Here is a 20,228-nt window from a genome sequence, read left to right on the forward strand (position 1 = left end):
AATTTATAAAGCTAAACAAAGTTTTATTCTAGGCTTAATTATTTATGTTATTGTTAACTTGGTCTAATTTTAAATGTATGGGAATTGACAATTCATACCAGTTACCAAAATTCGTTTAATTGATATGATTAATTATATTAATGGTAATAAATATTAATTATTAACTTATTCTTGTACATTACTAATTTTATGCTCAAGCTTGAAATATGGTGTAGATTTAAACATATCAATTTTAATTATATTGTAATTGATCGTGTTTAAAACATTATATCACCTAACATAATATAAGAATCTTTATAAAAACGTAAATACATTAATTAATTAACAATAATAATTTTTTGGTTACCTTAATTAAAACACTGTAATTAAAAAATTATAATAAAGACATATTAAATTGGTCAAATGTATTAAAGATTCTATAATGTACGTGAGCACCGGATTATTAACTATATAACATATTTTTGTAAGTGGTCAAGAATTCGAATTTCAAAATGGTTCAAATAAATAATTTTTATTATTCACTTAAGGAATTTAGATGAAATTGACATTAAATTCACAATAACTTGAAATATTTAGAAGAAACTAATATTTTTTTATTTAATGCATGAATATTGAATAATTATAAAATTAGTTTATATTTATGGATGGTATTCAAAAAAATAAAAAGGGTTGAAAAAAATTAGTCAAATTAGGAATGAGAATTATGTTTAAATATGCAAATTTTATTTAAACCTATTCAATATAAATGGTCAAATTGAGTCAAATCGTTAATTTATTCAAATTGTTGTTATTTAAACCTATTCAATATAATCAAATATGTAAATGTTATTTAAACATATTCAATGTAATTTGACTTTGACCAACAACGATATAAGATTTACTATAGATAATTTAATGTATTATAGAATAATCAACTAAATTTTATTTCAGGATTATATAATAATTAATTAAATTACATAAATTGTGAAAAATAAATAAATACATGAATACTAACATAAATATAAATAAATATTAAACAAAAATAAAAGACATTTTATCAAACAATTCTCAATCCATGAAATTAGCTATACCAAGTTGAGGACAATAACCTGAAATGATAAAATTAAATATTAATATTAATATCACATAATAAATATATTATAAATTATGGAAGATTTGAATCATCTGAAAAAATGTAAAACTGATGTTATAACTTACAACCGGAAAATTTGAATCGCGTTACCAGAAAAACAAAATAGTGAAGATCTCCATTAAATCTTTGATTTTGATATATAACCTAAAAAGACTATAAGAAAAAGTCATATAAATATTAATATAAATACAAACAAAAATGGAAAATTATCAGTTTAATCTTGGATTTTGATATAGAATCTAAAGATATTATAACAAAGTAATATAAAAATTAAAATAAATATAAAATCTTACCGGAAAACGTTACCGGAAAATTGTAATAACTTTAACATATTAATTCAATCTTGGATTTTGATTTACAACCTAAAGAGATTATAAAAAAATTATATAGCAATTAAAATAATATAAAACATTATCGAAAATCTTACCGGAAACAATAGAACCTTACCGGAAAAACGTATAACAAAATTGACCATTACCGGAATATAGGAGACGGTTGAGGAATAAGCCGAGAGAGAGAGAGAGAGAGAGAGAGATTAAAATGGTTAGGGAATGTTGGCTACACTCATTGTTAAGAACATCCAATTGGTTTAACATGGTGATATTTGTTGGCTCCATCTTGCTAGTGGTGAAAAATTTAAAAAAACAAAAAAATCATTTAGGAACAATAACACTTTTAAGCAAAAAAATGAATAAGAAAATGAAAGATATAAAAACAACAAAAAGTAAAAACCTTGGCACAAGCTTATCGTTTTTACTGAAGAGGCTTTGATGGGGTAAGAATTAACCTATCAAATGTACGTATTTATACGAAATGAATTAGGGTAGACTAAATTATAGAAGGAAGGTATACAAGTAATTGATTAGAAACATAAATTTAGGAAATTTCAAAAATTTTAAAAAAAGTTATAGTAAGAACGAATACAAGGGAAATCGTAATTAATGGATTTTCAAATTTTGAATTTTGTAAAATGCAATGTTACATAATTAAATTAGTATAAATGAAATATTATTTAATCTAAATGTTGACTATATTTAAACATTCGAAAATAAAGTTATTAATGTAAAAATATAAGTTACTAATTATATTATTTACAATAGTATAATTAATCATCAATTATAACACCACATATTATGTATTGTAATTTATATAAGGTGTGAAATAAAAGCTACTAATTTTGTTATATATATGTAACTCAATTGTTAATTAGTAAATCGTAATTATAAGTCAATGTTTACAATACTAAGTCAATGGGTCAACAATGGATTCGTAACACAATTGTTATTGTTAAACAATAATAAGTCAATGGTTTTGTATTATAATTGTTAAAACTTAATGACCGTAATTAAGTCAATGGGTCAGTGGGTCAACATCCGTAAATATTGTAAAACTTAATGATTGTTAATTAATTCAAATTTACATTCAAATTTACACCATAATTATACAATAATTAATTCATATTTACAAATTAATTACATTCAAAGAATATACAATAACTAATTCAAATTTACAAATTCCGTAATTAAACCAATTTCCTTAATCAAAGGGTCATTATTTCCTAAATTTAACATGAATGGTACAAACCTTTACAACTTTATGAATTTGATAATTTTAAATAAATATAATATTTTAACAAAATTTTAATATTTTAAATCGATAATCTCTCTATATTATATATATATATATTATCCGTAATCTCTATATTAAATTCGTAATTTCTTCTATTGATGAAATATCAAATAATTATCTAAATTATATATTATATAAAAAATAAACAAAGGTGATGAATGAAATCAACCAAAAATAATAAAATATTCAAAATGAAATTTTGAATATTTGGTTTTAGAAACTATAGCTACGATTTTAAAATATTACATTAATTAGAATATTCAAAATGAAAAATTAAACATTAAATGAAAGATGAAAGATAATACTTTAATAGTATTGATGAATCTTATTTTAATATATTATTGATTTATTTTATTAAGATGAAAATTAAAGAAACCATTGATATATATGGAAAATATGAGATCAACCAATAGGAAGGGAAAAATGGACTTAAAGTCTATTGCTTTAATAGTACAGTTAAGATCTTGATTACCCCGTTGTAAATGGTGAAAAAAAATATATTAGAAAAGCTCACAAATTAGCAAGAAAAATGGAATATTGAATAGAAACAACACATGACTCGATATGGACTTGACTATCACAAACAACCATTGAACATTACCCCATTCGCTCGATATGAATAATATAACAAGAAAAACAATTGATGCATTTATTGGGATTCATGTATTTAATTAAGACCGTGTGTAGCCAAAAAGCTTCACTACCAGGGGTTATACGTCACGTGGCGCCCAGTCAGAGTTATGGTTTTGTACAAAAACAGGCTGTAGTCATAACTCTCCATTACCAGGGGATATGCGCCACGTGGCGCCCATTCATTGTTAATTTTATTTGTTTTTTTTAAATAATAATTCATTTAAATAATTAAATATATAATTAAAACACTACATTAAAATTAAAAAAATACATTAAACGGATGTAGTAATCTAATATTATTATTTTTACGATGAATATTTGATATAGTTATGATATTAGTAACATAAACATAAGCATAAACCAAGTTTTTTTTTACCAAAGGGGTTTGGGTAAAAAGTGTTTACCAATATGGAGATTTTGAAACTTATTTACCTATAAATGGTGTGGGGTTAAAATTGCAATAAAAAATATATTATGGGTTTAAAATTACAATAACAAAATGGTGTGGGTTATAAATTAAAATAAAAATATATAATACACCACTCCTCATCTCGTCTTCTTCAATTCGCCGGCCACTAACTCCGACGACTGGCATTTAACCGGCGATCCCGCTACCACCACCCACCACCACCATTTTTCTCCTTCTTCTCCGATCTGTAACTCACCCACCACCACCATAACAATAACATAAACCGGCTCCAAGACCCACCCACCCAACGGCTATTTTTTTGATTTGTGTGCCAACCCCCGCGTTTTGTATACAACGCAGCCAAAAATCAATTTCATATAACGCGGGGGGGGTGTACCCTCGCGTTTTCGTCCTCAACGTTGTTACTACGGGTGGTCTAATAATGAAATTATGGGAACTTGGATAAAAGAAATCCCAAAACACACTTTATCACTACTAAATTATACTTCTTTTGTGTGATTCTATAGTTCCACGTAGTCATCCTCTTTATTACCATTAGATGAACCATGTCTGCCAACGACCCAATAATTAATGAGTTTTTCACTTTATCTTATTGATTAGAAAAACAAGAATACCCTATTTCGAAGTACTACTAACCTCGTGTCTAGGTTGATACTCATGATCACATTAAGGAAAATACAAATATAAAGCATGTTGATATACATGGATCAATGTAGGAACATGTTGTTTTGCTTTCAGTACTTGATGATGTGCAAGAACATGCCGATACACATGTTCATTTCAAATGTACGTTATCTCCACATGTTTTACAAATCTAATGTATTTTGAGCATAGAGTCAAATGTAGGACGTGTTTTCTAATCACCAGGCTTATACTCTAGGACCCCACTTACTACATCCTAGGATCTTTGCAACATTTTGATATTATTTTACAAGTCAGTTATCCAAACCTACCAGGACATCGAGTTTAAGGATCGAGAACATCAAATATGAAGAGATGAAAATTGTTGGAATCAAAGGGACATATTATGACGAAAGAAGATGGTTTTAAAATGGCTAGTTTTTAAGACCCTGTGTTTTTTATTTTTAAGATAGTTTTTATGGTTAATTTGTATTGATGTATCGTACTATTTAGTTATGTACTAAATAGGTAATTATAATAAAATCATCATACAAAAAAATAGTAAACATATTGTAACAACTATATACATGTAAAGATGTTCCAAAAGTTCAAAATAGCATCAATTAACGAGGGGTGATATGCAAGTCGATCGTGAAGTGCGAGGGAGAACGGTTATTTTTTTTAAATTTACTCATTGTACTAGTGGATCTCAAAAAGATGAGTAGTTTTAAATAAAATTCAAAATATAACTAAACATTTTATTTGTTTCCATCCAAACTTGTTTTAGTATTTTTCCTTCATCGCTTTTAAAACGCTTGTATAAGTGCACTGAGCACACATAGTGCAAGTCCGTGGAGAGGTGGGGAAAAAACGGGGCCAAATGGGAACACCACCACCTCCACCGCCCGCCCCTCTCACGGTTGCTAACTGATTTTCATGGTGTTAGGAGACTACGAAAAAAAATGATGAATGAGACGTTTCCGTGTAGTTAAAATCTATAACAAACTCGAAGTCAACTGTATAATACACTCAGATGAAAACACAGGCCTTGTAAGTACTTATCAGTCCAGCCCAAGTAAGTACTTAATGGGCTTTGCTTTTACCCACTTCACCTTTAATTACCGTACACCCGCCCATAACTCAAAACCCTCACAAAGATGCTGCTGAGGTTTGGAGCTCCGTACACCTCTTCTACCACCGCAATCAGCCGTACTTCTCCGGCGATAACTTTTCATTTCCGGCTAACTAATTCTCGCCTCTCCGACTCTCTCAGAAACTGCAATTTTTCCTCTCAGCAGGTTCGTTCGTAACTCTTACGCTTTTAATTATTTCATTACATTTTGCAACTCACAATACGTTTATTAAATCCAGCTTGTAACATATCCATTTCGATTGAATTGTTACCGTAACAAAGCCACAACTGAAGCTGCTGAAACCATGGCTGCCTCTACCGATTCTTTAAACGGTACTGAACATTAATTTTGATTTAATTAGTGCATGAAATGAACTGACGTTTTATAAAATTGAACGTTTACTTTGAAATTACTGAAACTGAAAAAACCTAAGCGAAAACCGACGGGTTCGTTTTATGTTTTTGTAAAAGCCGAACCGGACATGTAATTAAAACCAAAGAAACTGAATTTTTATTTTTCAATGTTTTATTTAAAGTAACTTAAGAATTTAATAATTATGTAATACAGATATTTTAGCTTAAAAGTATAATAATCAGTTAGTTAATAATTAACAAAATGATTTAGGTCCAATTTCATTTTTTTGGACTAAGTTTTTTTTTTAGCTCAAATGGCAAAACTGAAAGAACCGAGGCCGAATCAAACTGAAAAAACAAAACCGAATGGTTTTTAAAATTTCAAAAATCAAAGTTTCGGTTTTTGGTTCGGTTTTTAACTCAAAACCGACGCAAACCGAACTCATTTTGGACATGCAATTGGACTTCATAGTCAGTCATACTATCATCTTTATACCTAACTCATTTTGATTGTCATCTTACTTATGTTTACTAATTTTCAGCAAGTAAGCAGGCCTTAATTTCGTTGTCAGACAAGAAGGATTTGGATCTTCTTGCTGCTGGACTTCAAGAATTAGGGTAAAGCACTACTCATTCTTTTATAGAAGTTGTTTTCGTCCATTCACGCTGCATTTAAGCTCTAGATTTAAGAAAATTGATATAGATTTGGCTGCTTAACTGTAAGCTGTTTTATTAAGTCAAACTTGTTCACTCAAATATGTGAAGTCAAGTTTTTTAAGTCAAAATTGTGAAGTCTTTGACCTGAACCTGCAGATATACAATTGTGTCGACTGGAGGAACAGCGTCCGCTTTGGAAAAAGCTGGAATTGCCGTTACAAAAGTAGAAGAACTTACCAAGTTTCCTGAAATGGTAAAAATCACCAAAGCATCAAAAAATGCGTATTTCATATGGTTACAGGTGAGTTCTAATGTTAGTTCCCTTTTCCATCTTTTGCAGCTTGATGGTCGTGTAAAGACTTTACATCCTAATGTGCACGGAGGTATTCTTGCCAGAAGAGACCAAAGCCATCACATGGAAGCACTAGAAAAACACAGCATCGGTAAGCTACATAATTGATATTCCTGTTGAATGGTTTCAAATGCAATGCATATACATTTAATCAACTTTTAAGCGTTATTATAGGTACATTTGAACTGGTGGTGGTGAATTTATATCCCTTTTATGAAAAAGTTACCTCTGCAAATGGAATTTCATTTGACGATGGGATTGAGAACATTGATATCGGTGGCCCTACAATGATAAGAGCTGCAGCCAAGGTTATTGTTCTAACTAAAGTTTGTTAGTTTAAAATTTTAAAATAAATTATGTACTAAATATATAATGTTTAATAAGAAATGCAATGACTTCTTAATAAATGATTTTTTGCTTCTTAATAAATGTTTTTCTTGTATTTAAACTTTTTTGAACAGAATCACAAGGATGTGTTGGTAGTTGTTGATTTCCTAGACTACCCTCTACTCCTAGAATTCCTCAAAGGAAACAAAGATGACCAACATTTTTGAAGGAAACTTGCATGGAAAGCTTTCCAACATGTCGCAGCGTATGATTCTGCAGTGTCTGAGTGGTTGTGGAAGCAAACTGAAGGAGGTACTTCACCAAAAAATATTAATTTAACAAGTTTTCGATTATCTTTATTAGTACAAGAAAACTTACTGTTATCTTATTATTGTTGGAAGATAAATTTCCACCTAGCTTCACAGTGCCACTTTCACTTAAAAGTTCACTTCGGTATGGAGAAAACCCACATCAGCAGGCTGCATTTTACACTGACAGCAGCTTGTCAGAAGTTAATGGTGGTGGTATTGCAACAGCTATTCAACACCATGGGAAAGTGAGTTTATAGTATTCAGTTTATTAGTTCAAATATTGACCAAAATATTAATGTTATTGAAGATTAATGTAATAAAACCTTTCCTTGTGCAGGAAATGTCATATAATAACTATTTAGATGCTGATGCAGCTTGGAATTGTGTTTGTGAATTTGAGAACCCAACTTGTGTTGTTGTAAAGCACACAAACCCGTGCGGGGTTGCTTCTCGTGATGATCTAATTGAAGCTTATAGATTAGCTGTAAAAGCTGATCCTGTAAGTGCATTTGGTGGTATAGTTGCCTTCAACAGAGAAGTTGATGAGGTTAGTTGAAATTTATCAATGCTATAATTTCTTGAATATGCCATGTCATCGACTTATTTAGTAACTTGCACTTTTTTGTCATTGTGTCTAAAAATTATGGTTCACTTTTTGTTTTTTTACAATTGCACGCAAGTTGCAAGTAACCTTGTTAGGCTTTTAAATGAACCCAACGAGCACTAAAGGAGCATATTCGATTGTTCGTTTGTTTAACTTTAAGTGAACGATCGAACACGAGCAATTAAACGAACAAGGTTTTCTTGTTCGTGCTCTTTTATATTTGTTCGTTAGTAATATAAACGAACGTTAATGAAAGAACATAAATGAACGCAGATAAACGAACATAGCTGAGCTAACACCAACTAAAAGTAAATGTGAACAACAATGTGTTGGATCTAAAAAGTTAATAACACTAGACTTGTTTGTAATGGGTAATATTTTAATTTCTAAAGCTAGACTAAATTGTAATGAACCTAAAAACTTCAAATGAATATATTAACGAACGTAAACGAACAAACTTAAACGGATGTAAGCTAACAAACATAATGAACGTAAACGAACTTCTCGGCAAACAGTTCACTAACTGTTTGGTTCATTTTACAGGCCTAGTAACTTTTACCTTTTTAGTCTTTATATCCCAAAATGGTTCTTTCTTGTCATTTCCTACAATCATATGCAAGTAACCTTAGTAAAAGGTGCATTTAAGTGTAACTAACTCTTGTAAATATGATTTTGGAACAAAGGCACTTGCTAGGGATATTCGTGAATTTAGAAGCCCGACAGACGGTGAAACCCGTATGTTTTATGAAATTGTTGTTGCTCCTGGTTATAGTCAAAAAGGTCTTGAAATCCTACGTGGAAAGTCAAAGACTTTGAGGATTCTTGAAGCAAAGAAAAATAGTAGAGGGAAGTTATCACTTAGACAAGTGGGCGGGGGTTGGCTAGCTCAGGATTCAGATGATTTAACACCAGAAGAAATTAAATTTGATTTAGTTTCTGAAAAATCACCAGAAGAAAAGGAGCTTAGTGATGCAAAATTTGCATGGTTGTGTGTGAAACACGTTAAAAGCAACGCCATTGTAATCGCGAAGGTTAGTATGATAGTATCATTGCAATTGTCTTAATATTTTTTTTGGTGTTGTGTGTGGGCCCCTCTAGTAGGCGTGTGTCAGTTTGGGTTAGTTTTGGGCTCAAACTGAACAGAATTTTTGAGCTCTTTTAAAATGGTTCGGTTTCATGCTTTTTACAATGGATTCAGTTTCATTTGGGTCGGAAAAAAGGCCCGAAATGATGTATTTGGGCCTGAGTTTTTGTTGTTAAATGATAATTATGTATTTATGTGTTCAGTTTGGTTATGAAAGTTGGTTTGGTTTTCACGGTCTTTTTTGGTTTTCGGTACATTTACAAACTGAAACCGAACCGGGAATTTGATTTTTGGCAAACATAAAAGCATTGATTTTGGGTTGGGTTCAGTTTGGTTACAAGCCGGTAATTTCGGTTACTGTCAGTTAGCTTGGTTTCATGCACACCTCTACACCAAGTAGGTATCATGTTTCGTTTAATAATAAATCCGCCCAAAAATATGCTCAGATATTGTAAAAAGACCAAACAACACCCTAGTTTTTTTAACACTCAATGATGGGTAAAAGGGTATTTTTGTCTTCCTCAAAAATATCAAGTGCATTTACGTTGTTAGGCTTTGGGGTTGAAGGGAATGCCCAAATTCGGGTGAATGTCATTAAGGACATTACTGTAATTATGGTAATCTTGTGGCAGAATAACTGTATGTTAGGAATGGGAAGTGGACAACCGAATCGTGTGGATAGTTTAAGAATAGCTATAAGGAAAGCCGGAGACGAGGTCAAAGGAGCTGCTTTGGCTAGCGATGCATTTTTCCCCTTCGGTAATTAACTAACTAATTAGTTACCCAACCAATCTCATTTTATTATTCAGCTTAGTAGCATGATTTTATATATTTTAAATTGGTGAATGTTATGTCAAACAGCATGGAAAGATGCGGTAGAGGAAGCATGTGAAAGTGGGATTGGTGTGATTGCTGAGCCAGGTGGTAGCATAAGAGATAAAGATGCGATCGATTGTTGTAATAAATACAATGTTTCGCTTTTGTTTACCGGCGTGAGGCATTTTCGACACTAAGTCAAGTTTTTTTCTGTTTTGTTTTGGGGATTCTTGAAACTCGGTGCTATGTATAAGAGTTGTTCTGAACTCCATCTTTGATGAACCTTGATAAGGAAGATGTATATCATAATCAGTTTTGTATGATTTATGTTATATTTAGAACATAAATATAACACAGGTATGTTTTATGTTATATTTAGTGGAAAATTGGATATTAATAATCCAAACTATCAACTATTGGCAAATAATAATCCCAACTAACAATGTGACCGGTAACAATCCCAACTATCAGTTTTGTTACCAATAACAATCCCAGTTAACTTCGTTAATTATTGATGACATGGCGCGTGATGTGGCATGTGACTGGCGCCAAAACATGTGTATCCGGTGCATTAGAATGTCTTCGAAACTATATAAAAAAAGTACGTGTTGCGTTATGCAATTATAAATAAGCAAAACCATTACGCTTACGCAATAGTATGAATTAGTATTGGCCAATGCGTGGTTGTTTAGGTAATTAAACTTCAGATTTCCTAAAATTACATAAATAATATGATTGATTGATAAATTATATGATCGAAGAGTCATCTATAAACGCTAGTAGCATGATTACGGTGTGGATAGAGAAAAAAAGTATTACACACTTGCATCAAAAGGGTTATACATGATGCATAGAAACTACTTTTGATGAATAGTGTTTTTACACTCACATAGCAAAGTTGCTTTTTAATATATACATATATATAGTTTGGTTCAAATACAAATGAAATTAACGTGCTAATTATGATAATCAAGTACATTAGTTATATATACAAGTATAGTAATTACATAATTACCCTATGATGTAATTACGTAATTATTCTACTTTTATATATAATTACTCTACTTGATTCTCATTTGTATATGTATATTAACTCTTCCCTATATATATTATAATAGGTTAAAATGATTATTGATTATATATATTGGAGAAAGTTAACGTACAAATGAAATGAACATGCTACCTGAGAATCAAGTAGAGTAAATATATATACTAGTAGAGTAATTACGTAATTACTCTATGATGTAATTACATAATTACTCTACTTGTATATATAAAGATTCTACCTGATTCTCACGTTTAATATGTTAATTCCATTTGTATTTGATTCAAACCCTATATATATAAATATATATAATCTAAAAATTGAAAAAAAAATGTATTGTAAGTTTTACAAGGTTTATATTTTTATTGATTATATATACAATCCAAAAATGAAATGGGACTCTCTAATTTAGGAAGTACGGTAATTTAAACAGATGTATCTAAACACAAAGAAAAGATGCCGTTCAAAAAAGAAAAAATAATAAAGAAATAACTATATGTTTAAAGTTTGTAACCATTTGAATCTCAAACTGACCAATTTGTTTTGGATCTAAACGGTTTATTAACAACCTAAAACCTGAGTTTTAACACTTGAAATAAAACAATGAGTATACTATTAATGAGAAAAGATGCAATACAATAATCCTTAACGTACTTTAACGTACAAGAATACATATATTCACGAAATTGATTCATAAAATCATATCTCAACGTCTTGGAATCATCAATACATACCCAATTAATCGATCAATTTTTTTTTCACAAAACCCGTTTTTGAGCGTTTTAGTTTTTGGCTGAGTGTTTTAGGTTTTCGGCTGAGCGTTTTAGTATTCTTGCCTTTGTTTTTTGCATTTGAGCGTCTCACGTACATATCATACGTTAAGGCATTATTGTACAGTATCTCAACACTACTATTAATAACTAAATGGGAACAAAACAAGTAAAACAATCAAATATGAAACACTAAATACGTTTGTCACATGATATGCAATTTCTCATAAAAACCAGATTGTTTACATCCCAAAAACATCAACCATTTGTCTCCTTAAAGACAGTACAACTTTCTTAAAAGAAGTGTTCAAATGGCACTCTGTACAAATATGATCCAAAAAAACATCACTTGAAGCTCTCAAGTTGTTACAAACACACTGTTTATAACATCTTTTAAATCTTTGCACCCCAAAACCTCCATTTCTCCAAAATCTAACCCTTTCAACAACTTCACAGTCTGCACCGGCACAACACACATTTTATAGCCAAGTTTTGCCACTGTACTCACCCTCTTCTCCATTTTTGGTACCTACAATTACCAACGTCAGTACACGTGTTTATTTCACCAAATAAAAATTAATCAATATCTTACCATACGAAGCTCGCCACCAAGCCCGAGTTCTCCAATAAATGCCACATTGCTTGGGATAGGAAACTCAAGAAAACTAGGGCCCTCAAACACAATGAATTTAAAACACATCATTTTTCATATTGAATTTATAACAATATAAAACTATACATTATACAACATACCTGCTACATATTGCTGCCGCAACTGCCAAATCACCAGCAGTTTCGGTTAGAGTAGCCCCGCTAACAACATTCAAGAAGATCGACTGTAATTTACAACCAATATTTAGCTAATATAATAATAATAATAATAATAATAATAATAATAATAATAATAATAATAATAATAATAATAATAATAATAATAATAATAATAATAAAAATAAGAAAAACTATGAGCCATTTTCCTTGAAGCAGATTAAAAGAAACTGCAACTTACATTTGATTGGAGCTTGAGACCGGCTTGCTTCATAAGAACCTAAATAAAAAAAGAAATAAAATAGTAATAGATTTTCATTAAATTTGAAAAGGATTATTTCTAATGATTACTTACAGCAATAATCATATCAGCTCGACCTGCTTGAACCCCATTCACTTGCCTAGAGAGAGAGGACCCGGCTGCACATAGCGCCTGCAAATAAATTCTTCTAAACTTAAGTTAAATGATTACTTTTTGTAGGATGACCTGTTTATTTTAGTGGGCTGTGTTTGTTTTGACCAGTTTAATAAAAAATATCATGTTTGGGAGCAATTCAACCAACCAACCCACAATCCGACACGATCGACATTTAAAACAGAATTCAAGAAATTAAACAAAAAGCACCTGAATTTCAACGACAAACGTGCGGGACCCATCCATAACTACAGCAATTGCCAGACCTGCCAAGAATTCCGAATCCGAACGTTCCTCACTCAAGAAAATCTCACTCGGATTCTTGACAGCTTGTAGTCCACATGGCATCATTTCAAACACACCGAGCTGAAAATTAAAGCAAAACATAACTAATTCTCAACTACCCAAATATACTTGATTTTATAAGAAGAATAAAAGAAAAATACCTCGTCAGTGGATCCAAAACGGTTCTTGAATGCACGAAGAAGACGGTGAGAGGAATACTGCTCCCCCTGTATAATCATAAAATATCATTATAACAAAACATATTATTTTTATAAATACTTCATAAAAATTGTAAAGCAAAAGAGTACCAACTTCCATATATAACACTGCATCAACAATATGCTCCAATACACGCGGTCCAGCTATGTCTCCCGACTTTGTTACGTGCCCAATCTGACCCAAATCCAAATAGATTTTTCAATCCAAAATAACAAATTAATAGTCAATAAACGAGTATAAAAGGCTCGTTTTTTATACACACCAAAAATACAGGTACGTCTGTTTTCTTGGCAAATCGAAGCAAAGCAGCAGTACATTCTTTAACCTGTAAACATTTAAAATCCACATCATATCTACCAAAATGAATTTCAAGTTTTATTTAATAAAATAAAATCAAACAAAACAAAAAAAAACTAACCTGGTAGATACCTCCCGCGCTACCGGAACTCCCCCTAGATGAACCGTTTGAATAGAATCAACTATTAGAGCACGTGGCGAGAGCGCTTGAGCTTTTACCAAAATATCCTGAAATCATAATTAGTTAAGTTATAAAATATGTTCATTACCATCTAATTTATAAAACTACAAAACAAAACAAGCACCTCTATGTCAGTACTTGAATATAAGAACAACTCTTCTGCGTTGATTTCCATACGATCTGCTCGGTTCCCGATTTGTTCTACACTCTGTATTAAAAGACTTTTAAAAATGTTATAAATCTAAGTGTGTAATGAATATAAATTTTAATATTAACAATGAAAGTGGATTAACTATTGTTATACCTCTTCACCTGATACATAAAGCACCGGGGCCGGTTTACCGAGCTCTTGTCCTTCTGCTATAACTGCTGCAACCTATCATGTTTAAATAATAATATTACAAAGAGTTATATTCATAGAAAACAAATTATAAGTTTTGTGCAGATTAACTAAAGGCCATGATATCCAAAATACCTGCAACATTAGTGTACTCTTTCCGACACCCGGATCACCACCAACCAAAACCAAAGAACCTGCAAAATGACAAAAATACCCCCGCAATATATGAGTGTAAAATAGCTTATTGTGTAAATTATTGTTTCTGCGGGTTAGCAAGTCAACCCCACACAGACCCGAATATTTGACCCGAACCCGAAAACCGTGTCAAACGTATGAAGCCAAACACGGCACATATATTCGCAAATTGACACAAACACAACCCATTTTCCCCGAACTTTTTTTCATATTAGTACTTCAAAATTAAAAAATTTACAACAAAATACACTAATGTATATCAAAAAATTACATTTTAATAATATAACCTTATGTTAATTCTTTTTAAGTTTTGACATAAATTACCCAACCAGGTTAATTTATGACGATATTCGCATTAAAAAATCTAATGAACCTGCCGAGTTGAAACGAGCATGACCCGCATAGCTAAATAGGTTTGACCCAAATCCGTTTATACTAAACCCAAACCCTCAAAACAGAAATTAACACCCCTAATCGCATACCTGGTACTAAACCACCACCAAGAACCCTAGATACTTCATCTCCAAACAATCCAGTTCTAAACATTAAAAAAAACACATAAACATAAAAACACAATCAAAACCTAGTACAAAACAAAAACCAAACAAACTTACAATGGAAACCGCCAATCCGAGTGATTAACCCCTCGGTTAACATCCGTTAACCTCAACGGACCCGCCTCAGCGCCCTCTTTCGGCAGCCACGACCGCGTAACCTTCTCCGACACCTGAAACCCGGTCGCCTTCCCACTGTCATGAAACTCCTTCAACTCCTTCATGGTATTATAATGATTACACTCCCTGCATTTCCCCCACCACTTCCCATCAGAGTACCCGCACTCAGAACAAACCCAAATACTCTTGCTTTTACTCTTACTACTACTACTACTACTCTTCTTAATAATAATATTATTAGTTCCGTATCCGGTTTTCAATACAGACCCGTATGACCTGTCGTCTTGGAGGGCGTTGGTGTAGTCTGAATTGGGTTGTCTGTTGTCGGGTTGTTGGTTCGGGTCGGGTAGTGCTTGGGTTACGAGACGGCCGGAATGCGGGTCGTAGACGGTGGAGAGAGTGAAGTGGAAGGTTTTGTAAAGGTTGGGGATTTGGAAGGGCTTGATGAGGGTGGTTAAGGTGCGAGTGTAAAGGGTTTGAAATGGACCCATGGGTTAATGAACAAAGGGGTTCTTTCAGGGTTTATGAGACTGGGAGGATGAAGGCTTTTAAGGAAGAAGACGCGCCAATTTCAAAAAGGAAGGAGGAGTGATTGATCGGAGACATTGATTCCGATTATCAGAGAAGTTAATCGACAAAGGCCCAATGTTTATTTTTTTAAATGATAAATTTCTTTTTATTTTTAATTGTTGTTGGTTTTGAGATTGATAAAATATTTATATTTTCTAATAAAAAAGTCATTGATAGCGAGCGTATGGATTTTAGATTCTAAGACCATGCGTAGTGAGGTGCTTTCTCCACCCAAAAAAACCCTAAAGTGATGGCTTTCCTTCGATGTTGCAAGGAACAAGTATCACTTATGAAAACTAACTTATTCATGGCTTTTCAAGTATCACTTATGAAAACTAACTTAGCACCTTATCTTGGATTGTTTTTTGGCTCTGAAGAACCCGCAAAAAAGAGGAACATGTTTACTCTCTCTTACTCTTATGATTGACTGTGTGGCTTAGGCATTTGGAAACTCTCGAGGGAGTCAATTTATGGAATCATAGTTTAACTTCTTTTTTACTTTTCGAAAAAACTTAATCGTACTTTCAATTTCGATTTCATATGAGCATATGTTGGTTCGGGTTATGTTTGTCACTTGTAATAACCCATTACTTTCATTGTTGTTCTTTGTCTTATCGTTGTTGAATGTAATAATAATAATAATAATAATAATAATAATAATAATAATAAGTTGGGCTCAAAATATGTTGAAATATGACATACTTCTAAGTTCTAATATGTATTGAAAAAGATTAAAAATGGGGAAAAAATCTTAAAATAAGCCAAACGGGAAGAGTGATCCAAAAATGAACCACCATTTTGAAAATTTCCAAGGAAAACATTTCCCGGTACATATTGATTGAGATCAATTTTATCGTGACGATGAGATTTGAAGCCACGTGGCAATTCTTTATTCGACGTTGAATCTCATTGTGAATATGAGAATGGGACGGGACAGTTTAGCCATTTTTTAAAAGAGTGAGGTGTTTATGAAATCTATCTTTCCGCTTAGATTATTTTGGAGAATTTCCCTTAAAAAATGTTGTAAATCATATTCACACTTCACCAAATCCTTAGGAAGTTTATGAAAAATGTATTACACACTCAAGGGGATAAAAGATAACATGCTTAAACGTGAAGTAATTCCCTTCTAATATAATATTTACGTTTATTTAAAAGTCAGACAAGAAGTGAATTGAGTTTACATATATATAAAAAAAAGATACAATATACATCATAGTATATATATTACAAGTGGTAGATCATATAAACATAAAATTGTGAAAATATAACTAACATAGCCAAACTCAATTAAAAGCCATTCTCTTCACCATACGTTTAAAACCTAACTTAGGCATCCGATACTTCAAGAACAAACTCATCCAAATTCCAAAAGAATAAAAAAAGGCACAACATCTACATGAAACATATAACACCAAATATAATCCACATGTTCAAACGTATACCGTTTCTACATTAAATAATTACTTTGGAGTTTCGTTTAAATATTAAAAACCCCATTTCATATATCAACCGTTATCGGTCGGCCCAATTTGAAGAAGGAACTGATTCTTCACCAAAAAAAAAAAAACAATCTCTTCAAGAATCAGCTCTCCCTCTGTAAGTTTTCTTCAATTTTGTTTCATCAAATTAACATCATATATGCATTTACGTGCAAAACCAATCAAGGGTTTTGCTAATTCATCGTTTTTATAAAATGGGTCATGCTTATAACTTGTTAATTTTCAGGATGAATAGATAAAAGATGATGATTATCAAGAACATGCCTTAATGGTGAAATTTTATTTATTTAGAAAATGGGGAATGAAAACCGAGATATTACTCCGGTGATATTTAAATTTGGGGTGGCTATAGCGTTGTCTTTTGGTGGAGTTCTTTATTCTTTGATTATAAACAAAAGATTGAAGGCTTCTATATCCCCGGATGATACTCGAACACGTTCAGGTTCGTGTTGTTTTATTGTATATTGATTAGAAAAAACATGTGTCCATGTTATTATTATGAATTTGTCATTTGTGGTCAGATTGCAACGAACAGATGAATTCGAGAAGCAATCATCTCCGTTTTGATCCTCTCGCAAAGGATAAACATGTAAGAATCTATCCTCAAAACGGATTTGTCACAAGGTTAATATGTTTTGATCATACAAGATTCTTTAATTATGATACCAAATACAATCTTATGAAGAAACTCAACATTTTAAATATCATTAAATATTTTAATGCAATGTTTTTTTATGGAAATTGAGGGTGAAGGATATCTTTTTGTGGCATGAAAGATAATGTTTGATTCATACATGACATGTTATTGCTTGCAAATTGAGCAATTTGTTCCTTCTTCCACAAGGAATCTTTGGTCATCCTGTTTGACATGTAATCTTAACTCTTGTTTTTAAAGAAACTTGATTTTGATATGGTGTAGGAGGAATTGCATTACTCAAACAATACCGAATTTGTAAGAGCAAATAATGAATCACCAAAAGAATATTCGTGTGCAGAAAAAGACACCCATGAACAAGAGCTCAAGAGTTTAAGAAACACGGTAAAAAACCTTAAAGAGAGAGAAAGTAATTTGGAGATTAAGTTACTCGAATTCTATGGTCTAAAAGAGCAAGAAACTGTAGTCATGGAGCTTCAAAACCATGTAAAATTGAATAATATGGAAGCTAAACTTTTTGAACTAAAGATCGAGTCATTACAAGCAGATAACAAGAGGCTAGAGGCACAAATGGCTGATAATAAGAAACTTGTAACAGAACTTGACGACGCACGAGCCAAAATAAAGATGTTGAAAAAGAAGCTTAAATCAGAAGGCGAAGAGAATAAGAAACAAATATTGGAATTCCATCAACGGGTTCAAAAGATGCAAGAAGATGAAAATAAATATGCCAGGATTGATTCACAAGTCGAATTAGAGCTGCAAAAAATAAAGGGTTTAGAAGTTGAAGTTGCAGAATTAAGAAAATCGAACCATGATTTGCAGTTAGAAAAGGAGGATTTGGATCATAGGTTAGATTGTGTTCAAATCATGGCTACATCTGTGTTAGAAGATGCCGAAGTAAGCACATTAATTCTTTTATTTGACACGTTTATATAGTTTGGCTAAACATGCGTTGCCTTCTAAAATTTTCTCATGCCCATGAAAACATCAAATCAAAGATATTATTTGGGTTGGCTAAGATTACAAGGTCGTATGACTTTTTCTCACGTCAATCAGTTTCTAGTAAAGTTATACGGCCTATAAATTGGCACACCAATATGCCAGTCATATCATATAGGTCATACAAGATAATAAGACATGTATGACTTTTAATGACTGACCGTATGAGGTTATATTGATCGTAACACAACAAATCACTATCACATCTATTAGTTTCAACAAAGTTATATGGTGGTATAAAAGCTCGTATATAACCTTATCAACATATCATACAAGCCAAATAACCTTATACACTTGTCCTTTTTAGTATGAAAAAAAGAGTATTAATATCATGTGACAAGAGTGGTACAACAAGTAAAATGAGGAACTTGGGTCCTCAAGGTATGTTTAGCACAATCCATTATTCACTAATCATTTCTCACGGATTGTGTATTGATTAAATTCGTAGGGCGAGAAACTAAAAGAAGAGAGTGAAAACTTAAAGAAACAAAATGAAGATTTATCAAAAGAAATCGAACGACTTCAAGCAGACAGATGCGCCGATGTTGAAGAACTCGTTTATCTCAGATGGATCAACGCATGTTTACGATACGAGCTTCGGAATTACCAACCAGGACCCGGTAAAACAACCGCTAAAGACCTCAGTAAAAACTTAAGCCCCAAATCAGAACATAAGGCAAAACAACTTATCCTCGAATACGCAAACAAAGAAGATGGCGGCGAAAGTTTGATCAATTTACAAGAAATCGACTCCTATCAATGGTCAAGGTCAAATTCTCAAGCTTCAATCAACATGGATTCTAGTGAGTTTGATGAATCATTTACCGATGATTGGTTACCTCATAAAAATAATAAGTTTTTTGGAAAACTCATGCGAATATTAAGAGGAAAAGATAAAGATAAAGACAGAGATAAAGAAAATCATCGTCGAATTCATAGTAGAGGGAGATCTGAATCAGGTGGTGATGACGTGAATTCTTGTTGGTCTCCGGATAATCAAAGGTCGAGAATGTCGACAGGCGGGTCTAAAAAGTTAAGGCATAGGCATAGTGATTCAAGCTTTTATAATACTGACCCCATTGTAAAGGACGACGTCTGTGGTGGTAGTGGTAGTGGTGGTTGTCGGTCGCGTTCGTCATCTATGGGTGGTCAAAAATCCGAGTTAGTGAAATATGCAGAAGCTTTGAAAGATTCTCATAGAAGATCCCCGTCGCTTATGTTTTTTTGA

At 31.9% G+C, this 20,228-nt stretch overlaps 2 protein-coding genes and 2 pseudogenes across 5 annotated transcripts; 3 read left to right on the forward strand and 1 right to left on the reverse strand.

Moving 5' to 3' along the window:
- Positions 1 to 5,588: 5,588 nt before the first annotated feature.
- On the forward strand, positions 5,589 to 10,435 carry LOC143565340 (uncharacterized; annotated as a pseudogene). The gene is made up of 11 exons (XR_013141049.1): positions 5,589 to 5,743; positions 5,817 to 5,910; positions 6,474 to 6,549; positions 6,745 to 7,031; positions 7,115 to 7,248; positions 7,402 to 7,579; positions 7,669 to 7,823; positions 7,916 to 8,125; positions 8,866 to 9,213; positions 9,899 to 10,025; positions 10,128 to 10,435. The product of XR_013141049.1 is annotated as an uncharacterized LOC143565340 (transcript).
- Positions 10,436 to 12,118: 1,683 nt separating this feature from the next.
- On the reverse strand, positions 12,119 to 15,868 carry LOC143565341 (uncharacterized; annotated as a pseudogene). Its single transcript, XR_013141050.1, has 15 exons — positions 15,212 to 15,868; positions 15,080 to 15,135; positions 14,538 to 14,596; positions 14,367 to 14,438; positions 14,187 to 14,270; positions 14,003 to 14,109; positions 13,847 to 13,909; positions 13,678 to 13,758; positions 13,527 to 13,592; positions 13,291 to 13,446; positions 13,021 to 13,098; positions 12,907 to 12,945; positions 12,651 to 12,733; positions 12,490 to 12,562; positions 12,119 to 12,426 (listed from the first exon to the last, which is right to left on the reverse strand). The product of XR_013141050.1 is annotated as an uncharacterized LOC143565341 (transcript).
- A 1,217-nt stretch (positions 15,869 to 17,085) lies between these two features.
- Positions 17,086 to 19,043, forward strand: LOC143565333 (protein CHUP1, chloroplastic-like). 2 transcript variants are annotated; one of them, XM_077052328.1, is made up of 4 exons: positions 17,086 to 17,459; positions 17,586 to 17,785; positions 17,865 to 17,932; positions 18,263 to 19,043. In XM_077052328.1, exons 2-4 carry the CDS (start codon positions 17,638 to 17,640, stop codon positions 18,935 to 18,937), a joined length of 891 nt encoding a protein of 296 aa, XP_076908443.1. In that variant the 5' UTR covers positions 17,086 to 17,459; positions 17,586 to 17,637; the 3' UTR covers positions 18,938 to 19,043. The 2 variants fall into 2 exon arrangements, with proteins under 2 accessions (XP_076908443.1, XP_076908442.1); XM_077052327.1 differs by having other exon boundaries at positions 17,086 to 17,785.
- A 185-nt stretch (positions 19,044 to 19,228) lies between these two features.
- LOC143565351 (uncharacterized) lies at positions 19,229 to 20,228 on the forward strand. Its single transcript, XM_077052342.1, has 2 exons — positions 19,229 to 19,234; positions 19,449 to 20,228. Exons 1-2 carry the CDS (start codon positions 19,229 to 19,231, stop codon positions 20,226 to 20,228), a joined length of 786 nt encoding a protein of 261 aa, XP_076908457.1.

Source organism: Bidens hawaiensis, unplaced genomic scaffold (assembly GCF_021521415.1).
Source record: "Bidens hawaiensis isolate Kalapana, Puna unplaced genomic scaffold, B.hawaiensis_p1.1 tig00022321_1, whole genome shotgun sequence".
Lineage (NCBI taxonomy): Eukaryota > Viridiplantae > Streptophyta > Magnoliopsida > Asterales > Asteraceae > Bidens > Bidens hawaiensis.

What these genes read in the sequence shown, in the direction of transcription:
- LOC143565333 (XM_077052327.1), top strand. Translation starts at nt 17,638, where the DNA reads ATGGGGAATGAAAACCGAGATATTACTCCGGTGATATTTAAATTTGGG. An exon ending in TGATACTCGAACACGTTCAG is followed by an intron (nt 17,786 to 17,864) that starts GTTCGTGTTGTT and finishes ATTTGTGGTCAG; the next exon opens with ATTGCAACGAACAGATGAAT. An exon ending in CTCTCGCAAAGGATAAACAT is followed by an intron (nt 17,933 to 18,262) that starts GTAAGAATCTAT and finishes GATATGGTGTAG; the next exon opens with GAGGAATTGCATTACTCAAA.